Below are 25973 nucleotides of genomic sequence, written 5' to 3'. Positions count from 1 at the left end.
CTCTGTCTCTCTCTCTCTCTCTCTCTCTCTCTCTCTCTCTCTCTCTCTCTCTCTCTCTCTCTCCCCCCTCCCTTATTTATTTTGTTTTTCACCACTTCTCGGCCTTTTGCTAAGATCAAGTGTATTTATTTTCTTTTTGACTTAGCAATTGTTTTAATGTGTTTTCTGAACGAAATGTTCCAGGAATTTTCGTAAATATGTCAAGCAGTAGGAGGAAAAAAACCAAAAACCACCACCACCACCACTACCATCAACACCAACACACAAACAAAAAACAAACTTGGGTTTTTAAGTTTGTTTTAAAATCTTACCAGCATTTAAATCGGAAACTTTTACTTTTCTGTCGCAATCTTCCGGGATTCGGGGAGCACATTCCTAGAAATTTGTGGATCACATACTATTTAAATCCGAATTAGAATATGTAAGGATTCTTTAGTAATTCTTACTTTCGACTTTTTATGCACCAAGTACTTATTAGCAGTAGTATTTAGTGTTTCCATTAGCCTGGATTTATTATTATTACTCTTTTTGCGGTGTGAAAGACAAACCCAGGGCCTCAAAGTTGCTAGGCAGATGCTGTCCCACTGAGCGACACCTTGGCTGCCTCTTCACCTTTAAAGTTGATTCAGACCTCTTCATGGAATATTTTACTCCTTTGGCTCTGGGGGGGGCGGTGTTACTGGGGCTCGAACTCGGGTCCTTGCGCTTTCCTTTGGCTTTCTGTATACTTTGTAGAGGTAGAGTTTTAGTTAATTCACTTACAGGTTAATGAACTGCGTAAAGATCTATATTTTGTTAGGATTCCTCACTCAAGCATTCGATTTTTTTGGGGGGTGGGCTCTGCTTTTTCTCTGTGTAGCGTCTCCGTGTTCTGCTTTTACAGCCGAAAGTCTGTTGATAAACCTGTCAAGTTGTACAGCCCGCCCGGGGGTCGGGGGGAGGACCTCAAGGAGGAGGCTTCCTCGCTCGGGGCGCCGGGCTCCAGGCTCGGGCGCGCATTCTTTCTGCCCCGCCGGTGGGAGTTTCCCGAGCTGTCCCGCCTGGATCGGCGCTGTTGAGTGCAAAATCCGCCTCTAAATGCTGACTGCTGCACTTTGCGAAACTCCTGGCGACCGGCTGCACGGAGCCGGAGCGAGCACCCCTACCTGTTTTTCCGGGCCGCGATGGTTTGCGCTCGGGAATCAGTTTGCCCGCGGCCTGAATTTAAGAAGCGGGAGGCCTCCTTGCCTCTGCGTAATGAATGACGAAGGACTTAATGAGTACTGCTGTCACCAAAAGGCCCCCCCCCCCGACCAAAAAGAACCAGCATAAAAACTATTGGTTGGATTTAAAGTTTATTTCAAACATTGCTATTTTATTGGTGGAACGAGGCTGGTTATTCTCGAAATGAATGTTTGTAGTCCTTCCTTAAGTAAACGAATTTGAATTTTTCCTTTAAAAATGACTTTAAAACATATCCAGGTCGGGGATTTAGCTCAGTGGCTCCGCCACCTGCTTCGCAAGTGCAAGGTCCCCAGTTCGATTCTCACAGTACCCCCCCCAACACACACCCCTCTTAAAAAAAAATCTCTGTTCTTCCTTCCCATTACTAACACTTGTCCGTTTCTAGGATGGTGTAGAGCTCCTTTATACTGCTTGTCCTTTATGTCTTTATTTTAGGTTGGATAGAATCTACAACTACTTTGCGTTACTTCTTCTGTTCTATTTATTTATTTATTTTGTTTAGTAATTTATACCCTTGATAATATAAAGGCATCGGGGTTTCTTGTTTGTTGTTTTTGAAACAGGGTTTCACTTTGTGGTTGAGACTGACCTGGAATTCACTATGTAGCCCAGGCTGGTCTCGAATTCACAGCGATCCTCCTGCCTCAGCCTCCCAAGTGCTGGGATTGTAGGCGTGCACCACCATGCCTGGCTATAAAGGCATCATTTTGAAGAGGTACATTTTGAGTTTTTTTGTGTGTGAGACATCATATTAATACTGTTTTCAATTAAAGCAGAATTTCTCTAGTTTTATTCTTGGAGTCGAAACAAATTGTTAATCTGTACTGAAATTTGTCGCCAGAGTAACCAAAGCCTTGAAGTTACATTTTTTACCAAAGTGTGGATTTTGTAGGAGGAGAAAGTCCAGAACATGGTCATTAACCTTCAACAACGTGTGGTTAGAACAATGAAGCTTACTTTTCTCTAGATCTTGAGGTTTCCAAACCAAAAGAGGTACAGCTCTTTCCTAGCATGAAAGTGATCCTCTGGGTTCAATGCTTAGTGTCTAAGCTAAATAAACCAAACACCTGCCAGGCACAGGACAAACAGACATTAGCATTGAATCTTAGCACAGGAGGGACCATTAGAGATGGCCCTGCCCCAGAAAGCCCACGTCCACAGCAGGGAGAAACCTCAGACTTCCAGAGATGCCAGCGCCCTCCCACACCTGCTTGGCCTGAGAATCCGAGGGTCCTCACCCTATCCTCCCTGTGCCCTCATGGCTTGACCTGCAGACCAGTCAGGCCCGCAGTTTTGTGATGGCAGTGTCCCCACCTCCATTTTTACGTTTAACCAGCAAGTATTTCCTATGCATGTGCTAGGTGCTAAGGAAAGTCAAGGTGAAAATACCAAGACCTGCCTGAAAGGAGCGTGGGCCCCATACTATAATAAGGAAGGGTAGGGCTGGGGTGTAGCCCAGCCGCAGAGCACTTGCCTGGCTAGTGCCACCCAAGAGAAAAAAAAAAAAGGTACTGGGCTCGACAGGTGTAGGCAAGAGAGTGAGGGCTCTGGTGAGAGTTTGTACAGGAAGTGGTGTTGAATTGACTTTGGAGTGTTTCCACTGGTGAAGATGGATGGGCATAGAAGAGGGTGAGATAATGCAGGGTCTGAGGAGTGGTCTCCTTTTTGAGCCGGAAGCAGAAAGGAGAAAGGAGCAAGGAGCCGTGGTTATTAAATGTGAATAAATTGTGTATTTTATCAAAACTCAGACCCACAGTTAATAGTAGTTACCGTTAGGGGCCAGGGATTTGATTTAGCTCAGTGGTGCCGCTGCCTGCCTGACTCTCAAGCACAATATTCTGAGTTTGATCCCTGGTACCTGCCAAAAAACCCAAAATAGTAGTTACCGTTACCTGGCAGAGACCTCTGGTGGTCCAGCTATATCATGTGTGTTACCTCCAGTTTCAGAACACTTCCCAGTTTGCAGATGGGAAAGGTTCCTGGTCGCGCAGCGGAGAAGTGGTTACCAGGATACAAAAGCAAGCAGATGTTAAAATTCTTTTTCTTTTCTTTTTAAAAAAACTTGTAAACTCTTCTTGCTAGTGAGCTTTTTAAAAAAAAAAAAAAAAAAAACAAACCCTGGCAGCCCCCACTCTGCACTCTTGTGAAATATCTGTTTCAAAACCATTGTGTTCTGTGACTGATCCTCTTATAGAGCTGCTGTCTGTGCAGAAACAAAATGACACCTGTATGATTCTGTATTGAGGTGATTGTTGTTTCTGTATTAACCTGTCTTAATTGCTATTTAATGGGACAAAACAGCTTTGAACAGTATTTAATTTTTTTCTCCAAATATAGGCACAATTGTATTGTTCTTCAGACTATTTAGGGAAGGAAAAAAAAAATCTGCTGATTCCCCTGATGCTGCAATGCTGACTTTTTTGGGTGGAGCAAAGGAGGGTGTGAATATGACTCCGGGAGTCTACCTTGACTCTCAGCTAACTAGTCTTTCCAGGTTCCAGAAGGTTCTAGCACTTCAGTGATCAGTTCTGCTCTTCCCCCAGCATTTCTCTTTTTTCTTCCTGCTGTCCTGGTCCCAGTGGTCTTGACTCTTTGAACAGTCAGATACAGTTCTGATGTTGAAGCCATAACCCTGCAGCCCCCAAACCCAGATGAGGAGCCATTCATTTGATACAACATCCTGTAAAATGTGACTGCTGGCCAATAAAGTACACTGGCATGATGGGGTGCAAGGGTCCACATCCTCTGAAACCTCACATACATATCAAGAAAATGAGGACTCTTTAGTGAGAAGCCCTAGCAAACAGATTGAAGATTTTGGTGGGAAATAAAATTCTTGGCACATAAACATAACATCCCTTGTTTTATCTGGCAGGTGAGATAAAAACAAAAAAGGAGTTAGTGCTTTTATTTATTTTTTTGCTAGTTCAATAGAATCTACTTGAATAATTTTCATTTTTTATATTATTGACATAGATTTTTTGTTTGTTTTGTTTTTGTACTGGGGATCAAACTCAGGACCTTGTGCTTACGAGGCAGGCGGCGGCACCACTGAGCTAAATCCCTGGCCCTTGAAGGCACAGTTTAACCTAGTATGTTAGCCTTCTTCAAAACTGTTTTAAATTTATTCAGTAAACTAAGGTGATGTACAACTTTATACAATTTAAGAAGATTTAAAACAAATATCTCTACAAAAGAAAGCAACTCAGCAGGCCATGGGGTTAAAACATCTTCCTAGAACAAAAAGACAATTGCATTAAAAGGTAGTTTTCAAATATTTAAATCACACCAAGATTCCTTTTAAATATCTGACTTGCTCAAGCTAGCAAACAATTCCTTATTAATACAGGGGCATGAAGTTTTGGTAAATATTTGTGGTTTTACTTTCTTCATTAGTCAAGAGCCTTTTAAAGTGCTACCAACCAGCGGAATAAGTTGTATCCGTTCACTGCAAATGGAGGAGGTGCCTTTTTAATGGATCAGCAGATAACTCGTCAAGAATTTTTTCAGGGTTCTGTAAAATGAGTGTAAGATTTAGCATCTGAAAATAATTTAAGATAGAAATCCCTGTTTTGGCATTGTGTTTGTTGTGCCATCCTCACTTCACAAAAGGAAGCTGTTTTTTCTCTGAATTTTTTTGTCCCTTCAATAAATCTCTTGCACTCTATTAAAATGCATCATTCTCGATTAATTGTCTCCAGCAGTTCCTTTCATGTCCTACAGGTAACCTTCAAAACTGAAAATGCCTCCTGATATGGAAGCCCTTTCTTTTTTGTCCTCTCTTCCTTTGTTAATTTAAATTTAACTCCTATGCAGAAGCATCAGAATGTCCACGCTTACAGGGTAAGACGTGATGTTTCTGACTTCACATCATGCGACCCCCCCACCCAGTTACAGCTGGGGCAGAGAAACCACAGAAAGGCTGTTGAGGACCAGGTCCTGACTCCAGACCCATTGGGGAGTGGCTGCTGCAGTGCCTCAGGGACATCACCACCCCTCCCAGGTTGCCAGCTGTGACCAGTGCTTGTCACTGCTCAGTCAGCTGCCCAGCTGCAGAGGAGGCTTCACCTGTGCCTGGCCCCCAAGGTTTGATGAAGTTAATGATGCCCGATCATTCTGTCCCCTCTCAATCCAGCCCATCAGCCTTGTGGTGTAGAAACAGAGAAACACTCACAAAAAAGTGGATTGACCCAGGCCCTTTGCACGCACTGAGCTATATACCCTAGGAGTCTTATTTTTGTCTAAGTTGCTAAATTGCCCAGGCTGGGCTCAAACTTGAGATCCTCCTGTCTCAGCCTCCTAGAGTGTTGGGATTACATGTCCCTGGCTGGGATTACAACTTTCACTAGAGTGCTGCCTCCACAGCTCCTAGGTGAGGACAGAAGAAAGGATCAGAGGAGATACTTCTACTTAAATCTTTAGAGGCAAAGCCTTTTCTTTTTGCTATGGTAGGGTAGAAATGAAGGTGGGACTAGATTGTCTTTCTCTTGAGCTTTTGAAATCAGGGTGGTGAGCAGTAATCAGACGAATTACGTGTTTGCCTTTGCTTGTATTGTATGTTAGGTACCTTCTTTATGGAAAACCCTTTGTTGTTCAGTGCACGTAGGAGTGGCAGGTGACTAAGCCTGAGACTTTGCTCCCTGAGCCTGGGGTAGCCAGGTGTGTAGATAATTGTGCGGAGGTGGGTGGAGATTTAGCAGGCAGGCTTCAGGTTGGGTCTGTAACCTCTGCAGACAGATGTATGATACTCCCGCTGATGGCTGGGGTTAATGGAGGTGAGGTGTCATCTTAAAGAAAGAAGGAAAACTATATTTGTTTCTTTTCTTTTCTTTTTTTTTTGAGACAGGCTCTCACTATGTAGTTGAGACTGACCTGGAACTCACTATGTAGTCCAGGCTGGTCTTGAACTCACAGCGATCCTCCTGCCTCAGCCTCCCAAGTGCTGGGATTACAGGCGTGAGCCACTACACCTGGCTTCTTTAAAATATTTCTATAATATTTTGGTAACAAATGTTAAACTAATGCCTTAAGACAGCTAGTTTTAGTCTTTTTTTTTTTTTTCCTGGCACTACTGGGAATTGAACCCCAGGGCTATTGCTTTGAGCTGCATCCTCAGACCTTTTTATTTTTTTTACTTTGAAATGGGGTCTTATTTTTACTTTGAAATGGGAGTCACTAAATTTCCCAGGCTGGGCTTGATTTTGTAGTCATCCTGCCTCAGCCTACCCATAGTGTTGGGATTATGCAGGCACCGCTTTGCCCAGCTGTGGAGTCACCTTTTTTTTTAAGAAGAGGAAAGAATGCTATTTCAACATAGTAAAATAAAACATAGCTCTGTAGTGCTCACATATCCATGTGGTCCATTTGGATGAAAATCCAGAACATGTTTTCCTTTTAGCTGCTGGAGAAGGAATCTTTATATAAATGCTAACGACCATTACTTGTTTGAACAAGCTTAGAATGAATTTAAAGAAATGTTTGTGCTGGCAGGTTCTTTGTAGTATGAATCGTTTGTCTTTGTGAGTCTGAAGAGAAAACAATTTCAGAGAGTCAAAAACTTGTAAGGACGAATGTTACTTTTTCATGGACAGCTGTTTTAGTTTGGAAGAGAATGCTCTTTTGTTGGTTGGACCCAAGTGAATTTTCTTATTTGCTTATATTTTTAATTAGAAGAATATGATGTCTTTCATCTTCTGTGCCACTGAAATGTGATTTAAAAATGGCACCTTGAATCACCTTTAGCACAATTCCTAACGTGGCTTAGAATTTCCCCATCTCTGCGTACATATGCAGCAGTACTGGACATTTCTTTGCAGCTAGTGATTTTAAAAACCCATGTACTCTTGGTAAATAAGTACATTTATTTAAAAATTATGTCTTCATGCTGGGTGGAATTTTATGTTTTCCCAAAGTACACTGTATAAACCCTGGTTACTTTAATCAGAACAGGGTTTCATGCTTTTTTCCATGAGAATGGGCTCGGTGGCTTCCTGAAATAGTTACAGCTTGAGCAAGTGAAAGGAATCTTAGATGTCGTTTAGCCCAATCGGTGACAAAACTGAATTAGAAGCTGGGAGTTGAAAGCAACCTAAGCTTACGTGTTTAATAAAAACATGATCCAGGCCGGGGATTTAGCTCAGCGGTTCGGTGGCCTGCCTTGCAAGCGCTATGACCCAGGTTCCATCCCTGGTACCAAAAAATAAAAAAATTAAAAAAAATGATCTGACTTACAAAGTTCTGAATTATACACAACTTTAAAAAATGCACACATCCCCCGGCTCAGGCAAAGGGTGCAGTGCTGCTTTGGAAGGAGATGAAGGGTCTGACCTGCTTTCTGCCAATTATCCCTGGTGTAGGCAAAGCCGCTCTGAGTGGCTCCTCACTGGGCTCAGCTGAGTCCGGAACAGGCCCGGTCGCTTCTCGTTCCCCAGCCACCAGGAGACCTCGCGGGGCCCAGTGCCTTTTGTGGGGCACAGAGCCATGGCTGGGTACACCCTCGTTTCCCTTTCTCTCCAGCTGGGTTTCCCCAGGGCTTCTTGACCACACCTCAGGCTGAGGCAGGATTCTTAGGAAACGTAGGCTGGGCAGGCTTTGCTCAGGGACCAGAAGCAATCTTGAAAAATTGTGCACAGTAGTTGGCTCTCATTTATGCTTTTACTTTCTGTGGTTTGAGTTACCTGGCCCAATTGTTTCCCAAAAATAGCAAATGGAAAATTCTAGAAAGAAACGTGAGTTTTAAATACCCTTTAATATAGTATGATGTCAGAATTATTTTGTTAGTGTTGTTAACTTGTTACTGTGCCTAATTTGTAAATTTAATATAACTTTGTTGTTGTATGTATGAATGGGAACAAACGTAGTCTATTAAGGGTTTAACATTAGCTCACAGCCATCCATAGGGGCCTGGATAAGAAGGGGCTGCAGGAGAAGCAGGGACTTCCCTGTTGATAAATAAGGATACCATTTCATTGTTCCAACAAGATCTCTGTGTCTTGTCTTTCCCATACAGTTGTCAATTTCTTTACCAAAACGGCAAGCGAAACACATGGGTTTGAGTTCTGTGGAGGGCGTGTGATGAACATCCACAAGTCCTTTTGCCCAGCAGGAGGAGTTTTTTTGGTATTAGCAGCATGTGGAATTACTGGCCCACAGTGGAGACAGGAGGTGTCTGTAGAGATAGAAGCGCATCTCTGGAGGGAGGAATGTCTTCCGAAGCCAGAAGGGAATTGAAATAGAGAAAACCCACCCATCTTTCAATCCGGCCTTTAATTGTCTCACCTCCTAGTTCCCTGGACACAGCTCCTCGCTAAGTGTCTTTAATTACTCAAGTACTCAAGTATTGAAGCTGCTGAGTTCATATCTTGTCAAACGAATTTTGTCTCCTAAATTCACTTCACAGTCTTGTGCACACTTTGAATCCTCCATACTGGGGGCCGAGCCCAGGACCTGTGCGCCGGTGGCTGTGTCACCACATTCCCAGCACACCTCGCGCCCCATTAACATTTTGTATTTTGAGACAGAGTCTCACTCAGTTATTCAGGTTTGGTTTAAATTTGTGATGACCCTCCTGTCTCAGCCTCCCTGGGTGCTGGGATGACGGGCATGCACCGCCCCGCCCCGCCCCGCCCCGCCCCGCCCCACTTTGTGTATATTATTCCCAATTGAATTTGACCTGTCTACTTGTTGTTGTTTTTAATTTTGAACCCAGGGCCTCAGACATCCTGAGCACTCCCTGAGTTACCCTCCTTTGAAGTGCATTTTGATTTGGGACAGTGTTAGAGGCCACAGAAAAGTTGCCTGGGTAGGACGAAGTCCCTGTATACTTCCTACCCAGCCTCTCCTACTCGCCTCCCTCTTATACAGCTCAGTTGATGTGATTATCTTGATAAATCAGTTAAGAAATCTGGCTTTCCATCGTGTTCTTTGCTGTGCTGGGAACTGGGCTTCCCGGTGGTAATGCCCCTGAATGCTGAACAAAATTTTCAAACATGACAGTCGGGGAGCACCCTGATTCCTTCCTGGGGTTTAGTGGAGCTTGTGAGTTTCCTTGGTCTCCTGAGGTTCTCCCCTGGTTCTCACAGGTGCACTTTGGGGAGTGTTCTCAGGCGGCTGGAATTTCGCACAAGTCAGGGCGCCTCGCTGGAAGCCTGGGCAGCCGGAGCGCTCTGCCAGGCCTGGGCGGGTGCAGAGGCAGAGGCGGTGCGCAGGCGCGGCGGAGGCAGGTGTTGCCAGGTGCCCGGCACAGTGCCCAGGCCTGACCGGAGGGGAGGAGCCGACTGGGCCTGGAGCGGTTCCCAGGGAGGGCCGGCTCCCCACCCACATTCACCAGTGCCTGCTTGTGGAGCCTGGCTGCAGGGAGGGACCACGAATAGGTGTGGAGAAAGCGAGAAAGTGCTTTCCTGTAGTGTGCCTCTGCAGTAAGGCGCCGTGGGAGGCTGACGTCCAGACATTCTTGTGATCTGACCCCTCCAAGCACAATACCACCTTTGTTTTCTCAATATTTCCTAGTTTTCTCCCCCACCTTTTGTTTTCCTAAGTGCAGAGCCTTGCACATGTTAGGTAAATACTCCACCGAGCTACACCCCCTAGCCCAAACCATGTTTAAAAAATTCTGACAGTGAAAGTCGTCATCTAAAAGTCGTAGGGATGTGGGCGAGATGGAACACGCCTGTAATCCCAGCCGTAGGGAGGCTGAGGCAGGAGGATCACCACAAGTTCTAGACTAGCCTGGGCCACATAGGAGAACTTGCCTTAAAAAAGTGTGAACCAACTGAACAAAACCACAGAGGGTCACACACATGCACACGCACATGTCCATAGACATGCACGCACATACGCAGGCACACAACAGTGCGGTTTGCCAGAGAACATTGAACACAGCTGCAGGATTGGGTGTATGTGGGGCTCTGTCCTGGGGTCTCTGAAGCCCCAGAGATCTCCAGCGTCGTGGGGTGCATTATTAGGGAAGTCCTTTCACAAGCATAAACAGTAATTCCATGTTTTAAATCTCTCTTACATTAAACTGTAGTGGGCAGTGATGTACATATTTATCTTAACAAATTAAAAAGCAGGACTGTCTTCTTATCTTCTGCTCTTTGGACGGTGGACTTACATCACTGAGCAAGTTAAACCCCTCCAATGTCTTTCTTTAAAATATGGCTGGCAGCCATGTTCCTCTCCGAGTCTTTCGGAAGTGATTCACCAGAAATGTGCATCAAATAAGCCTCATCACCCAGAAAAATATTTACCCTAGGAGCGTCTTGCGAGGAGATAGGCTTGTTTTTGCATTGCTTACGGTTTCCCACCTTTCCTCACCCATGATTTTTTTTTACCATTATTGACTTTTACTGTGACTGCTGAAAATACTTTTGTAGAATCAGCCTTTCTCTCATCTCCTACTTTTTTTCTTTGGCTGCACTTGCTACTTTCATCTGTCACTGGGGGCCCTCCCCACAGGGACCTGTGGCGTTGGGGACATGGCTTTCTACACCACTGCGAGCGATAAACAGACTGAAATAGCTCTGCGACAGCACAGAAATGTGCTTGTACAATTGAAGGGATATTTCTGGATTGGATCCTGGACCCGAGGGGCACTCTTGGGCTACCTAATAGTGCAGTGTGAAAAAGTTCTGTGGATTAGAATGTAGCATTATACCCATTTGAAAGTTTCCTGACTTTGAAAATGGTGCAGTGGTTTCATAAGAGAAAGGTGCAGTCTTAGGGAACTTCTGCTGGAGTCTTCAAGAGTTCAAGAGCATGGCTCTCAAATGAGGCAGAAAAATAATATATACCCAAATAAATAAGTGTACACACATCTCGGGAGAGTGGGAGATGGGGTACAGCAAACGGGCCCACTGGAGAATCGGGTGAGGGGCTCCCAGGAGTATTTTTATTCTGTTTTTGCAATGAATGTTCGAGCTGTTTCCAGATTGACCAGTGCTGTTGTACTGATGTGATTTCTGTTTGCCCCACAGTCAAATGGGCACCATGTCCCGGCTCCAGAACCAGAACACCATCCAGGAGCTGCTGCAGAACTGCGCTGACTGCCTGATGCGGGCTGAGCTCATTGTGCAGCCGGTGAGCACCCACTTCTGCTTCCTTCCAGGTCCTGTCCGCTGCCCGGGCCCAGTGGGCTGGGTCTCCTGGTCCCATACGTGTCCCTGTCCCGACCTCTGTTGCATCCTTCGTGTCTGCAGATAATCCCTTTAAAACAGACAAGAAAGGGGGATCATTTGAGCCCATTTTCTATTGCTAATACCACAGTGTCTGGCTCAGTTACAAAGAAAAGAGGTGTGTTTAAGCTCGCAACCCAGGGCAAGGTTGAGAGGTCACCTTTAGGGATGGCCTTTTGCTGGCAGAGGCCCCAGCGGTGCGGGGAGCCGCATGGCAATAGTCAGGGAGCGAGGGGCAGGCACTGGCACAGCTGGTTTCTGTAGCGGAGCCACGCGGAGGTGATCCATAAGCCAGAAATCCATTCGCCACTTCCTACCTGGCTCACTTCTTAACAGTTCATGATAGAGATTAAATTTCAACATGAAGTTTGTTCCCCTCCACCTTTAGTTGGGATAGAACCCAGGGCCTTTTACACTGAGCTACAGTTTCAACTTTTTTTTTTTTTTTGAGACAGAGTCAGGCCAAGTTGCCCAGGCTGGGCTGGAACCCGCCAGATGGTAGGGAAAAGGCCCTATGTGGTACAATGGAACAGTGTTCTTAGCACAGTGAAATCCCGCGTAAACACGAAAGGTGGACTCATTGATCATATTGACTCAAGGGGAAGATGAGCATTCTGGGAATTTGCTTTTACAGTTTAAATGAACATTTAAAAGACTACCCACAGAATTTGGTTCACGACCTCCCTTATTTACCTCCCGAGTTCATGCAGTCCTTTTCCGTGAGGAATCTTCTGCATGGTGGCGAAGTGGGGACGCATCACGCACTCTCCGTGACTCTCGCAGGGGAAAGTTTTGCTTCGGTTTCCGCACAGGGAGCTTTTCTTCCCAGTCTGACGAGTTTTCCCTCATGTGAGTCCTTTCTTTCAGGAACTGAAATATGGGGATGGAATCCAGCTGTCTCGGAGTCGGGAGCTGGACGAGTGCTTCGCTCAGGCCAATGACCAGATGGAAGTCACGGACAGCTTGATCCGGGAGATGCGGCACATGGGCCAGCCCTGTGATGCCTACCAGAAAAGGTATTTACTGTCCCCAGCGCGGAGGGTGGCTGGGGCTGCCGCGCTGCCCAGCATCAGGGTCCTGGGGAAAACCTTCCTTAGTTGGTGTTCTGCAGCCTTCTGTATCTGCAATTAAAAAGAAAAAAAAAAAAAAGACCCAAACCATGCCTTGATCTTTTGTGGAATCACAAAGCTGCCTTGAGAAGAATGAAATAGATCTGCCCAAGAGGATTCTGTTTTTCATCTTTATTTAAATTTTTTTTCTTTGTGATACCAGGAATTGAAACCAGGGGATTTGCACTCAGCTACATCTCCAGCCCTTCTTTTATTTTAATTTAATTTTATTTTTTATCTTGAGAAAAGGTCATGCAAAGTCAAGCGGGCTTGAAATTTGCAGTCCTCCTGCCTCAGCCTTCCAGAGTGCTTCTGCTTCTTATTTTGGAGAGCTGAGTCCCTTAGGGGGTGTTACTGTACCTTCGCTTATATGGCAGCGGAGGCCTCTGGCAGCGTTCACTTCCAGCTTAATGAGTACAGAAGTGGCACTCGTGGGTTGGCAGTGAGAACCCTGAAGTGGAGATGTGTGGTCTTAGTTTGCTGTCACATTGCGCAGGCCTAGGTTCGAGGCAAATCCTCAGGACAAGACTTCTGAGACAGCACAGGTGTGACCAGCTTGGGCACTGGCAGTGATGCTTTGGTGGTAGTTTGGGCTCTCAGTAGCTTCCTCAGGCTTAATGTTTTGTGCGAGATCAAGTTTCAAGCCATGCCATAAGGAAAAAAAATTTTTTTTTCAAATAGAAGCTTTGTGGCCTCTACATGGACTCACAGGAATCCCAGGACAGGAACCTTGCCCTGAACAGGTCTCCTAGCCCAGGGATGGCGAACCTTTTGGAGCGTTCAGAGAAAGCTGCGGCACGTGTGCCATAGGTTCGCCACCCCTGTCCTGGGCCCTGTCCTGCGGTGATCATTGTTTGCCTTTCCTTGCAGGCTGCTTCAGCTCCAGGAGCAGATGCGAGCCCTTTACAAAGCCATCAGTGTGCCGCGGGTGCGCAGGGCCAGCTCCAAGGGCGGCGGAGGGTATACCTGTCAGAGCGGCTCGGGCTGGGACGAATTCACCAAGCGCATGACCAGCGAGTGCTTGGGGTGGATGAGGCAGCATCGGGTAAGCAGCAACCTGATGGGCATGTGTGGGTCCTTGCACCCCAGACCCTCAAATCCCAGGACACAGGGCGGCGGGGGCACAGCCCACCTGTCCCAGCCACAGCACTCTGGTGCTCGGGTGGTAATCACTGACTGTTAGGTGCTGAATAAAACTATCGTTGTTCTGCTCTGGCAAGGACTGACCTCACACGTGATCCGTGCTTCCATTCAAAATGGTCTCACACCGGAGAGTTGGAGCAGACCGGATATTCCGGTACCTGGTGTCTGAGGTGTCAGTTGTCTCCCTGGCAAGCATCACGTCACCCGTGTGGGAGTGGAATGGAATAATGGCAGCAGAAGCATGAACTGGGGTTCTACAGAGTATTTTTCAAGGCTAATTATTGTTTTGTTGTGTTATGTAGTAATTATGCCCTGTAATGAAAAGGTGGCAGTAGGGCTATGCTGTAATCACAGAGATGGGAATTTTATAATGAAAACCAACTACTGGTGTACCGTCCTCTTGAGAAGAAGGTGCATGTGTTAGAATGATACCTTGTGGAGGGATCGTGATGCAGTGTGGTTGTGGTTGGAAGGAAGCTTGATTAGTTATTGTTTAACCAACTCAGCAGTGGTTCTAAAATGTCTTAGCCATTTTTATTTTTTATTTTTTTTGATACCAGAGATTCAACTCAGGACCTTGCACTTGCTAGGCAGTTGCGGTGCCACTGAGCTACGCCCCTGGCCCCTGATTTTTTTTTTTTTTTAATCTGACATTGGGTTTCACTTTGTTACCCAGGCTGGTCTGGACATCATGGACTCATGAGATCCTCTCAGCCTCCTGATTAGCTGGGTCTGCAGGCACATGCTCCCATGGCCACTTTTTGAAAATTTTGAGAATGTTCTTTCCTAAGTAGGGAAAGCTTTTGCTACTAGACATTGATTCATTCATTCATTGGGTTAACTTTTCCTCTCATGTATGTATGAATGTATATTTTTTCGAGACAGGGTCTTGCTATGTAGTTCAGGCTGGCCTTGAACTCACTATGTAGTCCAGGTAATCCTCCTGCCTCAGCCTCTGGAATACTAGAATTTTAGGCACGTGCCACCATGCTTGGCTCCTTTTTTTTTTTTTTTTTTTGGTACCAGGATCGAATTCAGGACCTTGTGTTTGCAAGGCAGGTGGTCAGGCAGCAGCACCACTGAGCTGAATCCCTGGCCCTTGGCTTCTTTTTTATTTTGAGACAGGCTCTCACTATGTAGTTCAGGTGGGCCTCAAGTTCTCAGTGATCCTCCTGTCTCAGCGTCCTGAGTGCTGGGTTTACAGGTGTGCACTATCACGTCTGTCTCAGGATCCTTACAGATAGGCAAAGCAACCTTTGGAAGAAATGAATTGTGAAACGTCACAGCCCCTAGTGTCTCCTAACTCAGAATGACAGCTGTAGAAGTCCAACAGCTCATACTTTATCATTTTCTGTATTCATGTTGGGTGTGGCTTGGTAAGAACACTGTGGCAGAGACTCAACATATTTTAAATTATAGAAAAAGCCATCGTTACATGGACAGGTCAGTTGCATGTCCTTTTCTAACAGACCTTGATGGACGGTGCTTCTGATATCGGGCTTCGGCCCTCGTGACTTTAGCAGACTAAGCGCTTTGATCCCTTGCTGCAGTTTTCCCTCAGGGCCTCATCCCCAGAGTGGCCTGTGTTGTCCCTCTTCCTGGGAGACCCAGCTGGGCAGGGAGCCGCTTCCCAGCAGTGCAGTCAGGAGCGGCCCACGGCTCCCATGCCAGAGTTTCGTCTTCACTCCCTGATTTGTGTTTCTGCTGATGGGCGAGACCGATACCACACACCTGGCCCGGGCATCGCACTGACATCCCAGAGCGTGCACCTGCTGCTTCTGTCTGAAAGCCAGGACAGCCGCAGGAGCCAGGGGCAGAGTCCCTGAACCCCGGGTTATCTGACTCTGCAGTGGTTCCCCTTCCTGAGGCCTCGCCCTGCACGTGCCAGTGAACAATGAGCAGGCTGTTCTCGCTGCCAGCCTGGAAAGTGTGTCCCTGGCTTGTCTGACAGATGGTGCAGGTGACGTGGACATTTGCTTGTGCTCCTGCAGAGAAGGCTGAGCCAATGGCCCTGCCCCGGGATAAAGCCTGTGGAACAGTGCAGTTTCCTGTGTTTTGTTTTTGGTGGTACTAGTCCCCAGCCCATTTTGGCCTCCACCACCACACCTGGCTTGTCTGTCTTTCTTTTTTTGAGACAGGGTCTCACTATATAGTTCAGGCTGGCCTCACACTGGCAGCGATCCTCCTGCCTAAGCCTCCTGAGTGCGGGATTACAGGTGTGCACCACCATGCCCGCTAGTGACCATAATCTTAAATGAAGTAAATTAGACACAGAAGTTTAAATATCGCATTGCTTCTCTTGTATGACAAACCCACAGTATAAATAGGGAGCAAAATAGAGGATAGACATTGGGAAGTAGGAAGAACTTATTCAAATGGGAAGGGGAACAAGGGGGAGAGAGAGGGGAAGGGTAAGCAGGGAAAAAGGATAAAATAAGAAAATTAATGGAAACAGCTGTTGTAAATGGAGGAGGGGAAGAAGAGTTGAAGGGAGGAGAGAGGAATGGGGAACAAAAAGAATTAAAATACATTATGCACAGGTACAGATTCCCCATGATGAATGGGATCATTATGTGTGGCAAACACATACTAAAAAATGAGTAAATAAAAACATACTCCAACATTAATTGAAACTAAGACCTTGAGTTTGATGGGAACTTTTGGTTTTCTCTTTTATCTTATTTTCATCATCCTTATTAGTATGTGCTTGCAATACATAGTGTTTTTTTTCTTTTTTCTTTCTTTTTTACTGAAACAGAGTCTCATTGTATTGCCCAGCTTGGCCTTGAGCTCCTAGGCTCCGGTGATGTTCCTGCCTCTGCCTCCTGAGAAGTCTCCATCTTTGGTTTTGTCCAAAGCAGAGCCGGGCCTGTTCCCCTGGCACTTTTCCCCCGATGCTGCCAAGCACCGGTCAGTTGCAGATGAGGGGCAGTCACGGGCCTCCCTCTTCTTTCCCCTCTCCCTCTGCAGGCGGAGATGGACATGGTGGCCTGGGGTGTGGACCTGGCCTCGGTGGAGCAGCACATCAACAGCCACAGGGGCCTGCACAACGCCATCGGGGACTACCGCTGGCAGCTGGACAAGATCAAAGCTGACCTGGTACTTTGCTGGCTTCCAGCTCAGTCTTCAGAGCACCCGCCCAGGGGAGGGTTTGCGATCGCTCTGTGCCAGGCAACTTGGTCTGAAAGCTAAGCTGTGATTCTTTCCTAAGAGCCTGGAAAGTTCTGAAAAATCCCAGGAAGGGGGAAGTGGAGTCAGCCAGACCTACTAGAGAGGCTGTTAACCTACGGGGAGGAGTTGAACCAAAGGTCAGGGCCATGCGCCCACTTCCTGGTCTGCAGCTTGGGAGTAAGCACTGCAGAGGGCTGTAAATCAGTTTCTGCAGAAAGCAGAGCCTCACTTTTTTTTTTTTTTTTTTTTTTTTGGTACTGGAAATCAAACTCCAGCCCTTGTACTTGCAAGGCAGGCACCACTGAGCTAAGACCCTGGTCCCCTCACTGCTAACGAGAAGTGGTGGTGGTCTGTGTGACTGGTGCATCCTTTCCTACCCAGTAATGAAAATGTGTGCATGGGCTGGCAGTGCAGCTCAGTGGTAGAGCACAAAATTTAAAAACTATCTCTGTTGAAGGAAATCATGTTTCACCTTGACACCTGTCCTGTGCTGAGAAAAGTCAGACTTGAAGCTGGGCAGCAAAGCATAGCATAGATACTAAAATGATCTTCAGTGTGTGGTTACTGTTATAGGGTCCACTTGTCAAAAACAGGCTTTTGAAAGGAAAGTTTATACCAGTGAACGGGGACTAAAACCAGGAGATTCCAGCAGCCAGCTGGGACAAGCCAAATTTACCACATCCATATGTGGATGGGCTGACACCAGGGGAGAGACAGCAGCTAACTGGGACGGGAATAGGCTTACACAGGTACCGAAGGGCCCAGGAGTCTGGGAGAAGTGTTTATTGACTTGGACGCCAAGGGCGTCTGCTCAGCTGTGTGCACAGTCGCCGGACCTCTGGGCACCAGGGCAGAATGTGCTTCTTTGAGTCCATTTGCCCTATTTACAGACGAGCTGCTGCTGTTTGCTGAAAGCAGCCTGTTTGCTCTGTCCCCTGTGTTTAGGCCGGGCCTGGCCTGACAGTCACCTCCTGGGTCTCATTGAAATTACTTTTTAAATTAGATTAGAGCTGTTCATCCTCACTTCTGTGACAACCTTTTGCCTTGCTTTTATCACTTGAGTACTCTGCCTGATGACCTCTCTCCCTCATTTCTCTAAGATCCTGGGACTCTTGAATTGATATTTTCATATTCTTGAAAAAAATTTGTGACCAGAGAAGTCTTAAATTTTTTTTCTTGGGCTGAGGATTTAGCTCAGTGGTTCTGCCACCTGCCTTGCAGGTGAAAGATCCCGAGTTCAATCCCTGGTTTTTTCTCCCTTCAGTACTGTAGATTAAACCCAGGGCATTTGCATTGAGTTATTTTCTCAGCTCTATTGTTTTGTTTTTTTTTTTTTGTACCAGGGATCGAACATACGTCCTTGTGCTTGCAAGGCAGGTAGCGGAACCGGCCCTCCCAGCTGTTTTTAATTTTGAGATAGGAGCTTGTTAAATTATGCAGTTTGGGTTTGAACTTGTGATCCTCCTGCCTCAGCCTCCCAGAGTGCTAGGATTACAGGTGTGAACCAGGGAGCCCTTAAGTGAACAATCAGGCCTTTTCTCTGTGTTGAAGGCATTACCAGGCCAATAGCGGGTTACCTTCAAACCACCTGGGATAAGGTCCGTGTGGGTAAAAGCCTTCATAGAGTAAATACCTTTTTCTGCTGAGGGGTCTGAGGCCAGTGTTTGACAGCAGGGAGGTGCAGAAGGGCTGCTTTTTCTGTAGATCCCAGCGTCATTAAATTGGTAACCTGTTTTTGTGCTCTTCTAGCGTGAGAAGTCTGCGATCTACCAGTTAGAGGAGGAGTATGAAAACCTGCTGGTAAGTGGATTTAATTCTGAAGTGCACGTAGTCTCCGTTCATTGAAACTCGGTTCCTTGCATCCCGAGTTCTTCCTGCTCAGCTGTCTGGCGTCTCACCTGAGACCTTGGCGGTGTGCCTACTTACATGCTCATAGATGCTGATTTTGTTGCTACTCCTGAGTTTCCTTTTGAAGTTTTAAAAGATTTTTTTTCTTTTTCTGAAAACCATGCCTAACACCGTTCTGTTCTCATGTTGTGTTACGTAAATGACGGTTGTTAAACACTTGCACTTTGCCACTTCTAAATTGGCTGCCTTTTGAAGAGCTACAGGCATTGTTTGTGTAACTACCCCGTCACGGTGGTTGTTGGTCGTTAAATGAACTGGTTGCTAAGTGAAGAACTGCGTGTAGTACGTGCATTACAATGTGCAGAGCAAAGAAATGGTCAAAGGAAACTCCAACTTGATGATTTTGCTTTTTATTTGCAAAAGTTGTTCATGCAGTACTATAATGTATAACAGAACATAAAACTATAGTGCTGTGCCATATGATACCATCAGCAAAAATTACAGTACTGTGTAAACAAGGGGTTCTGAACCAAAAAATACCATTGAGCCTCTAAAAAGAAAATATACAAAACTCTACAAAAAAGTGGGGGGATCGTAAGTCCAAATGGTCGTTTAATGGGTAGGTTGTTAAACAGGAGCTAACTGCATTTCCTTGTTGGCAGTGATGAAATAATGTGTCTGTTGGTCTGTTGGTGACACACACTTCTCCTGCCGGGCCTGGGGGTGTAACAGACGCACCATGAATTGGGGTGGGTAGGGAGAGGGTAGGAAGAGCTCGATTTAGATTTCTAAGAGTCCCATTGGACCCAAACATCGTTAGGTACATCAAAGCCTTTCAGACACTGGGGGTGTGCTCGGGGCAGAGAGCTTGCTTTCCATGTGTGAGGTCCTGGGTTCCATTCCCAGCGCCACAATTAGACTATCGATCAATCAACCCAATAAAAAGACCCTCCAGTGTTAGACTGCCTGAATCTAAAATGGCTCTCTCATTCATCCCAATTTGCATGGGTTCTTTTCTCATACCATATGGTTAACAAATGCAGTGGGTGAATAGGCGCTACCTGCTCTTAGAATTGTTTTGGTAAAAGGAACTGTATGAGTCCTTTGGCTTTTCAATGTTGGGGATCACACTGGGTCCTCACATACGCGAGGCAGGAGCTCTGGTGCTGAGGTCCACCCCAGCCCTGGAAAGGGCAGACAGAGGTTTACTTGTGGGTCTGCAGAGCGCTTTTCCCCTGCCCACTGTTACTCTAATGCTGCTGTCCACCTGGCCGTGCAGAAAGCATCTTTTGAGCGGATGGACCACCTACGGCAGCTGCAAAACATCATCCAGGCCACATCCCGGGAGATCATGTGGATCAACGACTGCGAGGAGGAGGAGCTGCTGTATGACTGGAGCGACAGGAACACCGACATCGCGCAGAAGCAGGAGGCCTTCTCTGTAAGCTGCCCCCGAGGTTGTGGGTGCCTTGGTGGACTCCGAGGAGGGGCTGTGGGGGGCCTTCAGTAATGTCATCAGCTGCCTGGACTTCAGCCTTGAAACACTGTTCTGTTCTGATGCGGCTCGATGATGCAAGAGGTGCAGTACATTGGTTGGTTTTCACAGGGTCTTGCTCTGCTGCCCAGGCTGGCCTTGAACTCTTGGACTGCAACGGGCCTGCCTCAGCCTCTTGAGTAGCTGGGACTATAAGCATCTGCTACTGTACCGACCTAAAAAACTGCCCTCCCCAGTGGATTACCATTCTAGAAAACAGGTTCCTTAGGTGAGAATTAGTTGACTCAGATGACCTAGAGCATAGCAGCTCTGAATGGCAGATTGAAACCAGGCAGTAAGAATCAGTACAGGTTGAGCGTCCCTTATTCCAAAATGTGAAATGCTCCAAAAGCTGCAGGGTGAAATGATGCCATTCCATACCTGACCTCAAGACTGGGCACCGTCAGAACATAGGTGCACCAGAAATGTTACATAGAGTCACCTTCAGACCATTGTGTGAGATGTACACGACACATAAAGAATCTCGTGTTTAATCTCATTATGTACAAGCTGGCGTTCTATAATCTGAAAACATCCCAAAGCCAAAGCACTTCTATTTCCAAACATTTCAGACAAAGGCTACTTTGCTGATATTCATGATAGCTCTTGTCACTACTGGAGCGGTTGTGTCACCTGTCTGGCCTCAGCCTTGAAAAGAAAGCTGTGTTTCTTGAGGAAAATATAACAAAATTCTTTGGCATTTTTCTATTTCCAAAATGTAGCTTCGTTTGTACTTTGCCTCCAGTGAGTGCTTGGGCGTGTTGGAGGCCTGATGGTGGCTTGGATTTTTATTTTACAGATACGCATGAGCCAACTGGAAGTCAAGGAAAAAGAGCTTAATAAGCTTAAACAGGAGAGTGACCAGCTTGTCCTCAATCAGCATCCAGCTTCAGACAAAATCGAGGTAGGCCTCCTGATGTTTCTATTGTTACAAGGAAAGGCCTTTTATAAAGAAAGACTTTGTAGGTGAATGATCCCTCTTCATCATAAGGCTGTGCCAATTTTATTTTCTATTTTGGGATCAGTACTGTAGGCCAGGGATTGGCAGACATTTTCTGGACAAACCAGGTAATCAATATTTTAGATTTGTGGGTCATATAGTCTCTCTCAGTTCCTTCACTTTGCCCTTGTACCACAAAAGTAACTGTAGGCAATATGTAAATCAATGAATATGGCTGTGTTCCAATAAAAATTTATTTATAAATACAAGCAGTCGGCCAGATATGGCCCTTGGGCCGTAGTTTGCTGACTTCTGCCTATCTATAGGCTGTGCTCAAGGCTTGCATTAGCTATTAGCATTAGTATGGCCATATTGGTTGTTAGATTGAAACTTCCACAAGAGTAGATAAGAGCCACAACCTTAAGCCCCCCAACATCTGGAACCTGTCTAGGAACAGGCTTTGGTGTGGCAGAGGGACCACCCTGCCTCTGTCTTCGGTATCTGTTCTGAGTGGTCAGTGGCTGCACCATTTGGGTAAGCTATATTTGGACTAATACAGTACTCCTAATGGTAACTGCGCAAACTGATTTAAAATTCAGTTTCTCCCCTATCAAGACTACTTTGGTGGGAGATTCTGTATGTAGTATTAGACAGGTCTGCTTGACTGGGAATTAGATTGGAAGGTGTTTCATAGCTTTTATCGGGCTCACATGTCTATCCAGGGACATACTCTGCTACTTCTGAGTGACGGAATTGGGGTCAGACAGCTGCTGTTTTCTTGTTCCAGGCGTACATGGACACTCTGCAGACACAATGGAGTTGGATCCTGCAGATCACCAAATGCATTGATGTTCACCTCAAAGAGAATGCTGCCTACTTTCAGGTTTTTATTCTTAATAATTTCATTGTCTTTTAGTTCTTACGACCTTATCTTTCCAGTGTGTTCTAAAGGGTGTTAAAAACAATCTTGAAAATATTGCATAAATCTGACTGGTTTTCAGTGGAGAGAAATATCTATCACCTGGACACCAGTCATGCAGTCTTTTGCTGTCACATACATAAATAGTTTCTGCTGTAGTCCTTCAGCCACTTATCCAAGAGAGGCTCAGAGACAATAGTCCTTGAGACAGAACTGCTAAATGATTGTTAGCCAGCTTTCCAACATTGTAACAAAACATCTGAGATAACTGACTGCTAGAGAGAAAAAGTTCCTTTTGGCTCACAGTTTTTGAGGGTCCAGTGCGTGATGGATTGGCCCTGTTACTCTGGGCTTGTGGGGAGGCAGCACATCATGGTGGGGAATGCATAGCTGAGCAGGGAGCAAAGGGAGGAGGAGGGAGGGCCGGGTCCTACAACCCTTTGAGGCCACGCCCCAGTGAGCCAAGCACCTCCCACTAAGCCCCTCCTCCTGAAGGGAGCTCCAGGGCTGCAGGGCTCCAGGGCTCCCATGAGCTGCCCTTCCACACAGGGGTCCACGGGGGAAATTCAAGGTCTGAACTATAGCAGTGACATTTTTACCAAGTTACTTTCCTTGATGTGGAATCACTCTTATGCCTAACAGTTTTTTGAAGAGGCCCAGTCGACCGAAGCTTACCTGAAAGGCCTGCAGGACTCCATCAGGAAGAAGTACCCCTGTGACAAGAACATGCCCTTACAACACCTGCTAGAGCAGATCAAAGAGCTCGAGGTAGCATCTCAGGCCCAGGCCCCAGAGCTGTGCGAGGTGGGGGGAATGGTACACTGCCGGCTGCGGTTATGTCCTGTGCGCCCCCAGAGCCCCAGCCAACGTTTGTTTCCTTAGCCTTTCAGTGGCTTTCCACAATGCATTTCTTTGCATGCTCAGTTACTGTTCAGAATGACTTTTGCTTCCACACTGGGTCCTTTGCTGAAAACAAAACCAACAGGAACATGACAACCCCCTTGAGAAAGCGTATTTCAGGTTTTAGCAACATGGCCTTCCACAAGCAGGTTTTCCTGCCCTCTCGCTCCAAGGCCCTGTAACTCCTGGAGAGCTTGTTAGGGAAGCTTCTGTGTGCCCAGCAGCGGAATCTGTGGCTTGTTACAGGGAGTGCAACTGTAGCGAAACTTAACTTGTAATGTAGCTTCATCAGCTCCTCTAAAACTCATGGGATTTTGTTTTGCAATTGCAGAAGGAACGAGAGAAAATCCTTGAATATAAGCGTCAGGTGCAGAACTTGGTAAACAAATCCAAGAAGATTATACAGTTGAAACCTCGCAACCCAGACTACCGCAGCAATAAACCCATTATCCTCAGGGCGCTATGCGACTACAAACAAGACCAGGTGCGTACTCAGCTCTTCCGAACAACACAAAGCCTTTCTTTTTCTTTTCATTTTGTTTTTGTCCATCAAGACAGCAAACTTTTAACCTTGATTTCAATAATTATTGTAGTTTCTTCTCTTATATATAAAGCAGCGTCCCACCGAAGGAACACAGCAGCTCTGTTGTGAGTCAGTGATTGGGACAGTAGTCAGTTCCTTCTTTTGTGTTTGTGCAGGTGATTGAACGCAGCATCTCTGGCCGTGCACGCACATAACTCTGTCACTGAGCTGCACCCTGGGTCCAGCCACCTCTGCAAAGCCTTACCTATGACCATATGAGGCTTTGGGGGGGCCAGCTAGACACAGCCCTAACAGTAGGGCCTGCTTGCCTTTCAGAAAATCGTGCACAAGGGGGACGAATGCATCCTGAAAGACAACAACGAGCGTAGCAAGTGGTACGTGACGGGCCCAGGGGGTGTGGACATGCTGGTTCCTTCCGTGGGACTGATCATTCCTCCTCCGAATCCTCTGGCCGTGGACCTCTCTTGCAAGTACGTGGCAGCCATGGCGTGCAGTGTGCATGGGGGAGGGAGGGCTTGTGCTCAAACAGGAAGCTTAGATTAGCATCTTGTTGCCCTAATCACCTGCCAGAAGAGCAGCCCCATGAAGGTCACCTTTACTGTGTCTTGGTGAGGACACTATGATTACTTTGCAAGAACTCAAAAAGATGATGATGGTGCGGGAGCGTGGAGTGCTTGGAAGCGGTTGTGTTGAAGTTCTTTATTCTTAGCACATCAGTTAGTGTCAGTAGGCAGAGCGTTCATTTCACAGCTCGTCCTCAGCAGGCTTTATTTATTTATTTACTTTTTTTTTTTTTTGAGACAGGGTCTCACTATGTAGTTGAGACTGACCTGGAACTCACTATGTAGCTCAGGCTGGTCTCGAACTCTCAGCGATCCTCCTGCCTCAGCCTCCTGAGTGCTGGGATTACAGGCGTGCACCACCATGCCCGGCTCAGCAGGCTTTCTTAAACCTGTTGGTGTAGAGGTCTCCAGCCACATGGGGAACAGGAGTGTGTAAGTCCTGGTCCTCCTGATTGGCATCTCATGCACCTGCCCTCCTATTTAGACCTTTTCCATGGAAAACTTGCTGGCAAACAACACAGCAACAGAAAAATCACACCGCACATTTCTACCAAAAAAGGGTTTGGATTACCTATCCTGATGTTGGATAGCAAATGTTTTTTTGGAAACTAGATTAGTCTAACTCCGTTGAAATATTGATAGTTTTGAAAATGACATACGTCCCAGCTCCCCTGTTGGGGCAGTTGGCGTTTGATGAGCAATTGTGTAAACACGTCTGGGTCTCCAACCCGGTCTGAAGTGTGACGTTGATATCCCTCTGTGCCTCCCAGGATCGAGCAGTACTACGAAGCCATCCTGGCCCTGTGGAACCAGCTGTACATCAACATGAAGAGCCTGGTGTCCTGGCACTACTGCATGATCGACATCGAGAAGATCAGAGCCATGACCATCGCCAAGGTACGTCGTCAGGCCCGCGGCAGGGGTGCTGTGCACTGCGGAGCAAACCGTGCACCAGGCAGCGGCTGCCTTTGCATCTCCCAAGGGCAGACTCTTGGCTTCCCACAGGGGCTCGGATCGATCCGCTGTAGGATGGCAGAGGCAGGGAGGTTAGCCCGGCGGCAGAGTGCTTGCCCAGCAGGTGTGAGGCCTGGGTTTGAGTCCTAGAGCTGGGGGGACATCCAAAAGAATGGGAAATGTCAGCTCACGGCTGGTCATGAGACAGGCAGAAAGGCTCACTGAAGTCCTTCTGGGGAAGACGGTGTGGCCTGAAATATTCCAGACCCTGTGTCCCTTAGACATCATGGGAAATTAGGTCATAATTGACACAGAAGGAAAAAGCGGGATGGAACTCTTGGAAGAACACTGAAAGCATTCGTTGTCTAAATCGGTGCTTTTACAATTGTGGCCTGAAGAATCCCAGGTCGGGGAGTGCTTTAGGGGTGACTGGGATTAAGTGAGGAGAAGTGCACAGGCTGGTTAAGTTTTGGGGTCCCCTGACCCCCTCTTCTGTTTGTAGGCAGAGCACTTTGGCCATGTTGTGCTTTAATATTTAGGGCATCTGAGTAATTTTTAAAATTTTTTCCAGTACCGGGGATCGAACTTGGGACCTTGAGCTTGTGAGGGAGGTGCCAGAACCACTGAGCTAAATCCCCGGCCCTTCTTAGTAATATTTTGATTGAAGAAAAAAGTGCTGTAGGAAAAGAAAACACTGCTATAGTTCTTAGAAACAAGGACTAAATCCTTAAATCCTTGTGGTTTGGTGGATTGAACCCAGGGGCTTAGCACTGCACTATATCTCCAGCCCTTTTCTGTTTTATAATTTTGAGATAGGGTCTTGCTAACTTGCTAAATTGACCATGCTGGGCCTAAACTTGGGATCCTCCTGCCTCAGCCTCCTGAGTGCTGGGATTCCAGGCATGCAGCACCTCAGCACCTCTCCTAGCTCTCAAAAACCATATATATATAT

The 25973-nt window shown here is 46.6% G+C and overlaps 1 protein-coding gene across 3 annotated transcripts in view; it reads left to right on the top strand.

The window, feature by feature from the left end:
* Dsp (desmoplakin) overlaps positions 1–25973 on the top strand; it is a 42447-nt gene that overhangs the window by 467 nt on the left and 16007 nt on the right. For 2 of the 3 annotated variants that reach the window (XM_010622823.2, XM_010622820.2), the window contains exons 1-13: positions 1885–1939; positions 11199–11301; positions 12264–12412; positions 13376–13550; positions 16619–16747; positions 18569–18619; positions 19947–20108; positions 21001–21105; positions 21929–22024; positions 22703–22828; positions 23292–23444; positions 23820–23974; positions 24838–24964. In XM_010622823.2, coding sequence (XP_010621125.1) covers positions 1908–1939; positions 11199–11301; positions 12264–12412; positions 13376–13550; positions 16619–16747; positions 18569–18619; positions 19947–20108; positions 21001–21105; positions 21929–22024; positions 22703–22828; positions 23292–23444; positions 23820–23974; positions 24838–24964 — 1563 coding nt within the window. In that variant the 5' untranslated portion in view covers positions 1885–1907. Of the gene's footprint in view, positions 1–1884; positions 1940–11198; positions 11302–12263; positions 12413–13375; positions 13551–16618; positions 16748–18568; positions 18620–19946; positions 20109–21000; positions 21106–21928; positions 22025–22702; positions 22829–23291; positions 23445–23819; positions 23975–24837; positions 24965–25973 lie in introns of those variants that run through there. The other variant, XM_010622822.2, reaches the window with a different exon arrangement.

Source organism: Fukomys damarensis, unplaced genomic scaffold (assembly GCF_012274545.1).
Source record: "Fukomys damarensis isolate Sample0158 unplaced genomic scaffold, DMR_v1.0_HiC HiC_scaffold_10, whole genome shotgun sequence".
Lineage (NCBI taxonomy): Eukaryota > Metazoa > Chordata > Mammalia > Rodentia > Bathyergidae > Fukomys > Fukomys damarensis.
The sequence above is the reverse complement of the archived record's forward strand: the minus strand, read 5'-3'. Positions and strand labels throughout refer to the sequence as shown.